Source organism: Durio zibethinus, chromosome 22 (genome assembly GCF_047325235.1).
Source record: "Durio zibethinus cultivar Kanyao isolate XHJ-2024 chromosome 22, ASM4732523v1, whole genome shotgun sequence".
Classification (NCBI taxonomy): domain Eukaryota; kingdom Viridiplantae; phylum Streptophyta; class Magnoliopsida; order Malvales; family Malvaceae; genus Durio; species Durio zibethinus.
The window spans coordinates 4,831,157-4,843,561 of record NC_143183.1 but is presented as its reverse complement, the minus strand read 5'-3'; the positions used below and the strand labels follow the sequence as shown (position 1 = coordinate 4,843,561).

The 12,405-nt window shown below is 33.8% G+C and overlaps 1 protein-coding gene across 7 annotated transcripts; it reads left to right on the top strand.

Annotated features, from left to right (window-relative positions):
* The first annotated feature begins 619 nt into the window (after positions 1 to 619).
* Positions 620 to 12,199, top strand: LOC111307810 (15-cis-phytoene desaturase, chloroplastic/chromoplastic). 7 transcript variants are annotated; one of them, XM_089751993.1, is made up of 15 exons: positions 620 to 847; positions 2,147 to 2,361; positions 2,451 to 2,583; positions 3,321 to 3,409; positions 3,908 to 3,965; positions 4,280 to 4,435; positions 5,902 to 6,050; positions 6,810 to 6,929; positions 7,877 to 8,090; positions 8,180 to 8,282; positions 9,652 to 9,699; positions 10,237 to 10,282; positions 11,130 to 11,317; positions 11,526 to 11,688; positions 11,930 to 12,199. In XM_089751993.1, exons 2-15 carry the CDS (start codon positions 2,203 to 2,205, stop codon positions 11,987 to 11,989), a joined length of 1,686 nt encoding a protein of 561 aa, XP_089608119.1. In that variant the 5' UTR covers positions 620 to 847; positions 2,147 to 2,202; the 3' UTR covers positions 11,990 to 12,199. The 7 variants fall into 7 exon arrangements, 5 of the variants coding, with proteins under 5 accessions (XP_089608119.1, XP_089608118.1, XP_089608121.1 ...); XM_089751992.1 differs by lacking the exon at positions 620 to 847 and adding an exon at positions 1,645 to 1,947; XR_016332139.1 differs by lacking the exon at positions 620 to 847 and adding an exon at positions 1,721 to 1,947 and having other exon boundaries at positions 2,200 to 2,361; positions 11,456 to 11,688.
* The last annotated feature ends 206 nt before the right edge of the window (positions 12,200 to 12,405 follow it).

The following is a 12,405-nucleotide window of genomic DNA, read 5'->3' as shown; positions in this document are numbered from 1 at the left end:
TAAATTACTCTAAATTGTATGCGTAGCACGTTTACGTGTTTGAAAGAATGCTGAATCTCTCTTCTCTTTCTTTTTTATTATATCAATTTCGTTTTAGTATTTACCGCGTAGCATTTTCATGTTTTGGGTTTGGATATTTTCGCGGAAAAAAATACAGATGAAATTTATGAAATTTTATATTAGAAATAAAAATTAAAAATTAATATTAAAATTAAAAAATTTCATCACATAAATTAATTATATAAATTTTAAAAATTTTTTAATATATTTATTAAATATATATTTTTAATAAAAAATATTAATATAATTTTATTGTTAAATAAATATTAATCAAATTTAAATTATAAATAATTTTTTTAATAATTTTTTATATATTATTAATTTATTAATTTAAATTTTTTATAAATTTTTTTTATTTATTTATTTTTAATAAAAACATTTTACGAAATTCACTTATAAAATCTAAGTAAAATTTTTCCATTGATGTGTTCTCGTGAATGCCGTTTTCTAGATGTGACAAGTAAGGGTAGCACACAGGTCCATGAGTTCAACGGGACGTTTCTTGGCTTTCGTGCCCAGTATAAAAGTGATGTAATGAGTCTGTGCTTGTCCTGAATGCAGCGGAACACTTGTTTTAAGACCCGGTAAGTGCTCCGAAGTGGAGACTTTACTGCAGCAAATGCAATTACCTTGTCCTACTCCCAGAAAACAACTCCTTTGGTAGATGGAGCTACGTTGCATACCGGTTGCATTCTTTGCGATGAGTTGCTTCATTCTCTTGTGGAAGTGAAGGATGGCAAATCAATTAACAGAGGCTCCGGTGCAAGAGGAAGAGGATCAAGTAGAGGTGGGTATAGGGTAAGAGGACTTACAGCTGGAAAAAGAGGGGACCCTAGAATGAATTTCCGAGATTTTTTAAACTATATTTTCTATGTACTTTTCCTCTCAGTTCCCTTTGTTTTTAGCTGACGATATGATCTATATGATTAGAGCTATTGCTGAATTTTTTTTCTCTTGGTAAAGATGGTTAATTTTTCATCCTTTACTTTAGTTTTTCTTATGCAGAAATGGATACCTGTTCTAGCTGATGTAAGTCATCAGTTCATCACAAGAAATCCCTGATGAACATTAATTTTCTATGCTACAGTTGTAATGAAATTAAGCTTGTCAAAATTATCCAAACATGCTCTAAATTAATACTTTCAATGACTTTCAATGGTTTCTACTAAAAATTTATTAATCTGACATTAATAACCTAACATGCCCAATTAACTGACATTTTTAATTCCAAGTGCACCAGCAATTAAAAATATATGAATCTGAAATTAAGCAATTATAATATTTTTAAAAATTTATTAAAAATGTCCGTTAATTTGGTCTGTAGGGTTTAACCCAATTCGATCTATTTCCATCCTTTATCGATTTATGCTAACCCTTAATCTATGAAATACTGTCACCCACAGCACATGCCATGTTTGAGTCCTATAAAAATTTAATAAAACTGATTTATGGTACAAATTGCATTGTACAAAACAAAATAATTAGCAAATTGAAAAGAAGGTTAAAGCGAAGAGTTTGGAGATACTAAATTACCAATAGCTTAGAGCTTAGAGGCAATAGCTCTGGTCTGGTAGTTTGTTGGTTGAGTGAGTTGAGGCATTGCCATTGAAAGAATATTCTTTTAACAGTGATCAACCCACTGACCTAGCAATCTGCCAAAAGTCCATTTATATGATTTTATGTCGTGTTTCCCTCTATTTCGGCCAAATCCACTCTAAAAAAAAATACGTACACGTTAACTTATCACCTCCACAACTTCCTCTGCCTGTGTCCCAAACCACTTTCCATATCCCACTTTCTATTATTAAGGCAAATCAAGTTTTTTTAACAATTTTTTTTGAAATAATTCAATCTACCCCTTCTTTGGCGTTGATTTGTTGGTGTTCGGTTAGCTTCTCCATTACCCTTTTTTCTCTATTCAAAGAAGTATTGTTGTTATTATTATTATTATTATTATTTTTGGCTTTGTTGAGGGACAAAGGGGTTTATTTTGCCTTTTTGTTTATGAATAATTTGATGTTTTCTTCTTTATGTTGATAAACTACAATTGCCCATTTCTTATTTTTGCTTTTTTTTTTTGCAACAGCTGCAGTTGAATTGGGTCATAAAAATCTGACCTGTAGTATTTTGGTTTTGAAGAAAATGAGTCTCTGTGGGAGTGTTTCTGCTGTGCATTTGAACTGCCAAAGCAACACAATAAGCATGGGAAGCGTCTTAGCTTTTAGAAGTGGTGAATCCATGGGACATACCTTGAGAATTCCCTTTAAAAAGGGGTCAAGTAAGGGTGCTTGCCCTTTGCAGGTTGGTTGGTGTTGATGAATATTTGGATAATCTTACCCTTTTGTGATAGTGGAAAGAATAATTTTTGCTATTTCTATTATTATGACCAGGTGCTTTGTATAGATTATCCAAGACCTGAGCTTGAGAATACTGTTAACTTTTTGGAGGCTGCGTCTTTATCTGCTTCTTTTCGTTCTGCTCCCCGTCCAACTAAGCCATTGAAAGTCATAATTGCTGGTGCAGGTGTGATTTTTTTCTTAATTCTAGTGTGTGTTTTCTTTGTCTATTGGAAAATCCATTTTCTATCCCTTTCGAATTTTTTGTGGCTTCTTTGTGCCATTTGTAGTAGCTAATTTTTTTTTTTTAAATTTATATAATTTTCATACCGGTAAACTGAATTTTGCCTAGGCTTCATTCTGCCTTGGTTTTTAGCTAAATTTATGAAGACGTTTTCCTGTTGAGAATTCCATACTCTGTCATTGGGTTGTGATTTTGTGTTCAAGTTTTTTTGTTGATGTGACATTTTCTATTATTGTTTAGAAGGCTGTGCCAATTAAGGGCCCTGTGCTTTTTGAAAATTAGATGGTTTGCATGCTAGTAAAATAGGTAATGATTATGTCATAAGAGTCCAGACTCTTTGAATGTGAACAACTTGTTCGTTTCATTGTACCGATCGCATTTGCGATAGCTTTCAAGGGTGAATATGTTTTTGTATTATGGATAAGGGAGAATCTGCATGCTTGAAAGCTATTACTAGTATTTATATGTAGCCCTTTTTTGGCCTTTGGTTGATATTGGTGTAATAACTAAATTTTTGTTCCTTCTGTGTTTTCTGCATGCCTTTGCAATGTATTTGTTTCAGGAATTAGTCTTGTGAATGATACCTTAGGTCATTACAGGGTTCTAGATATAATGCATGATCCATCAGTTGAGTTTGTTTTTGCTACTAGACTAGACTAGCCACTTTTGAATTTTTGCAGGTTTGGCTGGTTTGTCAACTGCAAAATATTTAGCAGATGCAGGTCACAAACCTCTGTTGCTAGAAGCAAGAGATGTTCTAGGTGGAAAGGTTTTTGCACTACTCTGTTGCATAGAAATTTATACTTATTTATATTATTGAATCATTTCTAAAATCTTATTGTGCAGAAGATGAGGAGTTATCTCTCGGTTCATCTTTAATGAAGAAAACACAATTTTAATTGCAAGATTTGTTTAAGGAAGCTTTAGGTTATTATTTATTTATTTATTTTTTAAATTTATGGCATGCAACATCAATTAAATAGTCTCTACCATGAGAAACTCAACTGCATTAATAACTAACTTGAGTTTCTGTAGATAATGTCTTTGAACTTGCGTTTCTTGAGCCTCCAATCACATGCAAAAAAAAAAAAAGGGAAAAAACTTTTGGTTTGAATTAAATTGTTGATCTTTTAGCAATTAAAATTTCTTTCAACTTGTAAATATTTTAAGCTTTTATGAGGACATGCTTACCTATGTGGTTTAAGATGTTCTTTTCCCTTTTCCTTGTCTTTTTTGAGAGATTAGAGTTTAGTCTTATTTTTAACAGGTGGCTGCATGGAGAGATGAGGATGGAGATTGGTATGAGACAGGCCTACATATATTCTGTAAGTATGGATACATTTTTTGTTTTCTAGGCCTTCCCTACCTGGTTTTCGTCTTTAGATGTTTGAAGGTTGTAGCCTTGTATTTGTTAATTTCATTCAGTGAATTGATTTGATTTTTTATTTTATCGTCCTCCCTTTTAGTACTTGAAAGTTGTAAATACATAGGCTTGTGGAGATTTCGGGCAATATTATCCACCTGTAGTTTTCTTTTTCATCTCCTGACTGTTGTATTGTACCAAACTATCTTAATAGATTGAAACATTTTTTTTTCCTTTGCTCAAAATATTCTTATTATTTCCTTTCTTTTTGGCAAGTTGGGGCTTACCCAAATGTGCAAAACCTGTTTGGAGAACTTGGCATCAATGATCGGTTGCAATGGAAGGAGCATTCTATGATATTTGCAATGCCAAATAAACCTGGAGAGTTCAGCCGATTTGATTTTCCAGAAGTTCTACCTGCACCTTTAAATGGTAAACAACTTAAATACAATGTAACTAAAATTTCTGTCTGTTTGTACAAATCTATGAAAATATGTTTTTGCTTTTACCAACAGTTCAAGGCAACAAAGTTTGAAATAAAAAATAAAGCCGCCTGCTTGTTTGTGTGTGTCCATTTAATTGGTTGGATATAAACAAGACTTTGTTCTACTGGTTAATTAATATTTGCAATAAGTTTGTTCGCTTTTGTCACTACTCTAGCTTATAAGTTAGTCAATGTATTCCAGTTTGCTTTTGGTGTTTGTTCTTGCCATTTCTGTGTATTTATTGTGAATTACCAATTAAGTTTCATTATATCTACTCTATAAAAATATATTATAGAATTTACACTTTGGGCATTACGTTTTCTAACAAATATGGTATGATTCCAGTCACCCAAATTGCTCACCCCCCTTCCTTCAATTCCCTTTAATTGTTTTCACTTATAGAAACGATAAGACTGTAGCATTAGTTGTCCTCATTGGCTCGTGGTAATCCCAGATCACTTAAGATGGGGCTTCTTAGGACCAATCCTATATTCAAAACTGGTTTTTCCACGTATTGTTAATTGGTTTTAAGTTAGATGTCATTTAATTGAAGATTAGTTTTTTGCTTTCTTGAAATTTTGAGCTTTGAGAGTTGGGCTACTTTTCGAACTTCACTTTTAAGTTTTGTTTTACACTAGCTTGTGGCATAATATTGACTTCTGTTCATGAAGTGTTGAGCTTCTTTAAAATGATAAAAATATAAGTGTGGTTTGATTGTCCAAGTTTCATATAACACATTGAATCTGTTTCAGCATATTCAAGTCAAGAGGGATTCTAGTGCATGTGTACTACTCTTTGTGTATAAACTTTCCAGGCTCTTCATTGAGGAAAGGTAGTGTTTCTAAGTCTGCCAATGAGCATGTGAGTAAGAAAAACACATGACGGTTGCATGTATGGTTTTGGGAGAGTGACCACTTGTAATTTCTTGATCTTTGAATGGTAGAATTTCTTCTTGTTGTGGCCATGATAGAAATTGTGCCAAACCACTTTATATCTTTGTATGTTGGCTTGTTCCCTGTTTCAACTCTTTAATCTTTTTTGTGTGATTGATTCAAATCACTAGATTGTTTGCTTGGATTGATTCAAATCACTAGATTGTTTGCTTGGATTTTCCTTCTATAAGGTTTTGATGTAGGACCAAATTACAAAATTTGTTATCATTTTTTTTCTTCTAGTGTGCCTGTATGCAGGAAGGTATGTCTTATTGGGTGATGAATTGCGTTACTCTAATAGGATGTGTCTGATTCATATTGTTGGACCCATTGGGGTGAAGGGAAACTTTCGTTTTTCCCTTATCATTTAAATTTATGTGGAATTTTCTCCACAGATGTTGAATGCCAGCACTAACGCCTACAAAAGTAAAAATTCAATGCATCCACTTGGCTTACGTTTCTTGTCAATTGAAACTGACAGGGATATGGGCCATTTTGAAGAACAATGAAATGCTGACTTGGCCAGAGAAAGTGAAGTTTGCAATAGGACTCCTACCAGCAATGCTTGGTGGACAACCTTATGTTGAGGCCCAAGATGGTTTAAGTGTTAAAGAGTGGATGAAAAAGCAGGTATGCTGTTAGTTTTGATAAAATTCTCCTTTTGATGCTAATAGCATGTACATAAATGGAAAGGCTGAGCTTAGTTCATCCTGATGAAAAACTTTCCAAAAAGAGCCTTGTCCACTTGAAGTTCTGCTCATATAATGACAATTAATTTGCTTTCCTGTGGTTACATGCATGTATGGGGACCGATACAGAGTTTTATGCCATTAGCAAATACATGACACTTTCTTTGCTTAAGAAAGGTGCATAAGAGCTCAAGTATAATAAGCAACAAACCTTGCACCTGGATTTCTTTGAACTTTTAAGTCACTATGAGCCTCTAAGGTGTCTATTTTTGTGCTATGTCCCTAATATTATATGTGTGCATGACTCTGTCAGTCGATTTTAGTGCTGATTCTTCATAATTATTTTGAGTAAAACATGAAACATCAAGATGGCAAATTTTTAGTTTGGGAAAAGTATTGTCCAATGCTTCTAGGAAAATGGAAAAAGAAGAGGGAGGGGGGAGAGGTTGAATTCGTGGAATTGTGTAACTAAAAGAAAAATTAGAAACCAAGTTGCCATGCGCAGAGTTATGTTATTATAGTGAACTTTTATAAGTGATGCAAACTCTATCAGTTAATGAATGCAATACCCTCTGCATTCATTATATACTGCCCATACGTCATTATTAATGAATCTGGTATTAATTGCAGTAAGTAGCAAATACCTGCTAAATGAATTAAAAATAAAGAAGACTAATGGTTTTGCCATTTTTGTTTTCAGGGTGTACCTGATCGTGTGACTAACGAGGTGTTTATTGCCATGTCAAAGGCACTGAACTTCATTAACCCAGATGAACTTTCAATGCAATGTATACTGATTGCTTTAAACAGATTTCTTCAGGTATGGTTCCCAACTTGATTATATTGGATACAAGGTCAGCAACAAAATCATTAAAATGATCTGTGTTTGAATTTTTCTTGACTGTTAGCTCTTAACAGAAACCCTGTGCTGTATGCCAGTAGTAATGACATTATTTGCATTACAAAGGAATTTATAGATATGAAACATGGACACCTCAATTAACGCATAATTTGGTCTTCTTTGTTGTGGCCATATTTTCTCTCAAAGTAGTATGACGTTCTAGTTTTTGGTGTTCCAATGGTTTTTAGCCAGAAATTTGGAGGACACTAGCAATGTACATGGCTGAGCTATCTCCTTGGCAATTTGTGATCATTTATTTCTCCCTCTCTGTCTCCCTCTCTTGGCAACAGAGGGATGGAGTACACTCAATTCCCGACTTTAATACTGTTGCTGGCAATATATACCTTTACTGGCTTCAAAGTGATCGTCAATTAGTAAATCATTTATGTGAACAGCCATCATATTTGTATGTATTTTCAAATGACTTTTGTTGTATAAGTTATCAATTTGAATCTGAACTAAATCCTTTGATAAGTAAAATGAAAACAGGAATTAAAAAAAAAAAATGCAAATTCCTTCCTTATCTTCCTTTCTCCTTTTTATTTCTGCTTCAGATTGATATATAAAGGGTAATCTGTTAGGTCCTTTTGGTGAATTAGGTTAATATAGATTGAGTAACAGATATGTAATTTTTATTTTGACATATTGGATGTTCTACAGTTAGTTTGAGATCACATCTTTTCTTGTAATTCTGATATGCTAGAAGCATCTTCAGCTAGTGATGCTTTTGTAATTTGTATTTCAAATAAGGTTTCATTGGTATATTAACCTCAATTTACTTAGAGTCAAGGTCATACAAAATGGAAGGAAAACAGGGTATTACAACATTACACTAGCTTTCTAAGAGTATGGAAATCCATCCACAGGAGAAAAATGGATCCAAGATGGCATTCTTGGATGGCAACCCTCCAGAGAGGCTTTGCATGCCTATTGTTAATCATATTGAATCACTGGGTGGTGAGGTCCGGCTGAACTCACGAATAAAGAAAATAGAGCTTAATGATGATGGGACCGTGAAGAGTTTTCTTCTAACTGATGACAATACAATTGAAGGAGATGCTTATGTAATTGCAACTCCAGGTATACTTTATTTCCTATTGAATGATATAATTTGCTTTACTGTATCACTGGCTTCTCTAATAATAGGTGATGGATGTTGGTCTTATCAGTTGATATCCTAAAGCTACTTTTGCCTGAAGACTGGAGAGAGATTTCATACTTCAAGAAATTAGAGAAATTAGTTGGAGTTCCAGTTATCAATGTTCACATATGGTTAGTAGACTCTATTATTTGTTCATATAGTTATTGCTCTGTCTCTCTCCTCCCACTTCTTTCTAAATCTTTGAACTTCAGAAAGGTGTTTTTTGAAGTAAGTAGATTCCATTGACTTTCTATAGATATCTCTTCAACTAATTTAACCTGGAAACTTAAACGAACTGATTGGGAAGAAACGATAACTGTGGAAGCTTGTTCTGATCTTGACCATGAGCTGAATGGTTGAGTCCTCATGCAGCATATTATAATCCAGTTGAGTGCACCTGGCGTAGAGTCTGACATCATAAGTATTCTGGAGAAATGGAGAAATGGACTGGTATATGTTGTTCAGCCACATATATTGCTCGTCATTTGTGTTATACCGTTCATTGGACACACCCTCTAAGCATAAACCAGGAGTGTTGACCATGTGTTATGACTCTCTGGGTCTGGGGTTGCTTAGTTTCTTACTTCTCCACTTTTACAGTAGTTTAAAAAAGCAGGCATGCATTTCCTTTGGTTGTTTATGTGGTGCAATTTTGTAATTAGTTTATGTAATGAGATAATTTTTTGTTTTCTAAACATTTGGATGTTTTGTATAGAGAAAAACCCCGTTTGTACATAAAAGGCCATAAAAAAAAAATTATATTCGTTTGAATTTGAATTATAAACTAATAGAATATTTCCTTTGGTTGTTTATGTGGTGCAATTTTGTTCTTTGCATCTCAGCATTGTTAAGAATTACTAAAAAGCTCTGGGGTTTTGGTTGAATATCCCATGGTATGCCCTTATTCTCCCATTGAAAAGGGGACTAACTGGGGCGGTTTAGTTATGGTTATATAAAAAGGGGCAGTTCATTTGAGGTTATATCATGTCCAATACTGTAGGGTCATAATGCAAGAGGTACGTCGTGGAGTACATTTAGTGCTCATACTATGTGGAGTGGAGCTCAATTGACAGCCTGATATGGTTGGAATTCACATGCAAGAGGTAATTGTTGAGTGGAGATGGCAAGAAGTTGTTTCTTGCATTAGATGAATTGCAAGAGAAGTGGAGGATTCACAATGTTTTAAAACCTTTGGGGTTTACATTGTGCCCAACTTGCTTCAGAGATTTCCCATCAGAATGCTGCATTGTTTTTGCTCAGAATTCTTGTACACAAGCATTTATGTCTCCAATTTCCTATCAATTTACGGCACTCCACTGATGAAATGAATTTAACATGCTTGCTATTTCCCTTATAAGCAGATACTTTAATTTCTATAGTGCTATGAACACAGTTAGTTTTGGGTTCTTAGACTGTAATATGCATATGTTTATACCTTTTCCTTCAAAAGTTAATAGAAGAATCCCTGGTTTGAGTGATGTAAATTATCTCCATTTGCAGGTTTGATAGGAAATTGAAGAACACCTATGATCATCTACTCTTTAGCAGGTCTTCCTACTTCATCTATCCGCCCCGTTTCCCCCTCTTTGCTAATATACAGCTTTAATGTTTATTTTCTGCCTGCGACTTAGTAGCTTTATGAATTTTTACTAATTGTGTTTCTGAATTTTAATATTCATGTTGAAGTTGAAATTGAATAGATTTGGAGGAAAAAGTTCTTTGCTTATAAGAATGTGGAAACCCTAGTGTAGAGGCATTAGTGTAGAGGCATTATTAGAACAAATATGGGGCCTGTGCCTATTGATAGTCAAGCAAATCTGTTGCATTGTTTTATTTTTTAACACAATTTAATTATTAAATATTTGTAATAATGTTTTTTGGGATTCAAATGACCTGAAATAATCCCATGGGGGATTGTGGGGTTTAGGAAGAATGGTTATCCTCAATTGTCTAGCCAAATCAATTGGACATCTTTGCATTAAACTATATTGCAATAGTGTTTTTCACTCTTTCCATTTTCATTTCCCTCTCTTATCAACTACTTCCTTTTACACTCTCCTAACCATTTTTCTTGTTTGCTTGCAGAAGTCCCCTTTTAAGTGTATATGCTGACATGTCCGTAACATGTAAGGTAAAAACTCTGTAAATTTTCTTTTTTATTGCTGTTGAATTTATGTTCTTTAGGCAACCATGTTGCCAGCATTTTCCTAGATATTGGATATCAGTGACATTATTTACAATCTTCCTAGAATTTTTCAGTGTATATGGTAGAATTACATGTCTTAACTACAATGTGCCTTCGTTGCATAACAAAATTATTGGATGTTAAAACCTGAATTTTATGTACTAATAATTTTCATGCTTGAAAAAGAAAAAGAAAAAAAAAAACTTACTATTTGAATTGTCTGTTCAATAGTTTTTGCAGATGTGTGGGTAATTATGCTAGTGTGGGACCACCTAGATTTTTTTTTTGGCCAATGCACCACCTAGATGAGACACAGTAACCATGAGCATGTCTTCTTCCATTAACATGAAAATATCTAATGAAAAATCTATAGTTATTAATTGTTGGTTGACATCTTTCAAAAGGAAAATAAATGAAGGAATGAGTGGAAATGTATCATGACGGGTTCCAAATCTTGAAACAAGGTTGTATGTTGAAACCATGAAATGGCAGATGCTATGGACTTGACTTAGCCTTGGCAGGTGAACCTATTCATTCCTAACTTTCAAATCCAAAGAACATTTGGAAGTGAAAGTGTAATTTTGACTCTACCTGCCATGAGAATTGAGAAAAAAAGGAAAGTTTCAGAAAGTAAAAACTATAAAAAAACAAAAAGATACACGCAGAGATATAACCCTTTCAACCCCACTTTTTAATTTTTTTTACATTATATAAAGAGAGGCTAAATGCATTAGCTTCTTGTCTGCTCATTCCTGCATGAGACCACTAATTAATGCTTTATTGTTTTATGCAGGAATATTACAATCCAAACCAATCCATGTTGGAGTTAGTTTTTGCTCCTGCAGAAGAATGGATTGCACGAAGTGACTCAGAAATTATTGACGTTACAATGAAGGAACTTGCAAAGCTCTTTCCTGATGAAATTTCTGCAGATCAGAGCAAAGCAAAAGTCGTAAAGTACCATGTTGTTAAAACACCAAGGTTAGACTGAGTGCATTCTTTTAGAATCTCTAAACAGGATTTTAGTACCATATGTTTGTACATACATATGCTACAATGAATGCTTGTATTAATATTTAAATTTTATATGCAACTTTGCCTATTTTAAATGGATTGCAGGTGTTAAGTCAATTTACATACCTTGGTCACTAGATTCCCTACTGAAACTTGAAGCTAAATGTCATTTCAGATCTGTATATAAAACTGTACCAAATTGTGAACCCTGCCGTCCCTTGCAAAGATCTCCGATAGAGGGATTCTATCTAGCGGGTGATTACACAAAGCAAAAGTATTTAGCTTCGATGGAAGGTGCTGTTCTTTCAGGGAAGCTTTGTGCACAGTCTATTGTACAGGTACATATTGCATTCTTTTACACTGTTATGCAGCTGTAACTGCACTGCCATAAGTTTCGCTTTTTCCCGCATAAAATTCAGATTACTAGTTGTCTTAGATGCCAAACTTGTTGCTATATACCATGCCAGGAGGGTTTTATAGGTGGCAATGAGTCCATACTTACAAGTTACATTAGGAGGATGAAAAAGGAAGTTATTAGTTGTGCTTGTATGAGCATTTCTAATGCATTCAAATATGCAGGATTATGAATTGCTTTGTACTTTGGGGCAAAGAAAGTTGACAGGAGCAAGGGTTCACTGATGGCTTTTAAGTTGAGGTAAAAAATTCACAAGTTACGGAGGATCATCCACAAATCATTCGTTTAAGGCCAGTAGGTTTGTGGTCTTTCAGCAGTACACATATATTATATACCCCTTATAAATCTGTAACATGTGCAAAAAATCTATATGATCTTCAGTTATCCTGTTTAAAAAAAAAAAAGAATCTATATAATCTTCATCGTTCTAGCAACTTCTAAGTTATTGAGGAATCATCTAATTGTCAAATCACAATTATGCTGTTGAATGCATTAGCTATCTTTTAGTCAACAAATTAAGATGGAAACATTAAGTGGTCGTTGACATTTAGATTGAGTGTTAAGCTATAAGTTTGAAATTAAGGCTTCCCTTTTGTGGCGAAATTAAAATGGGAGAATGGAAGGGATGAGGGAAAAGGAG

Excerpts from the sequence above, each read along its gene's own strand:
- LOC111307810 (XM_089751993.1), top strand. The coding sequence starts at position 2,203 with ATGAGTCTCTGTGGGAGTGTTTCTGCTGTGCATTTGAACTGCCAAAGC. Across the intron at positions 2,362-2,450 it reads AGGGTGCTTGCCCTTTGCAG|GTGCTTTGTATAGATTATCC; the intron begins GTTGGTTGGTGT and ends TATTATGACCAG. Across the intron at positions 11,689-11,929 it reads GTGCACAGTCTATTGTACAG|GATTATGAATTGCTTTGTAC; the intron begins GTACATATTGCA and ends TCAAATATGCAG.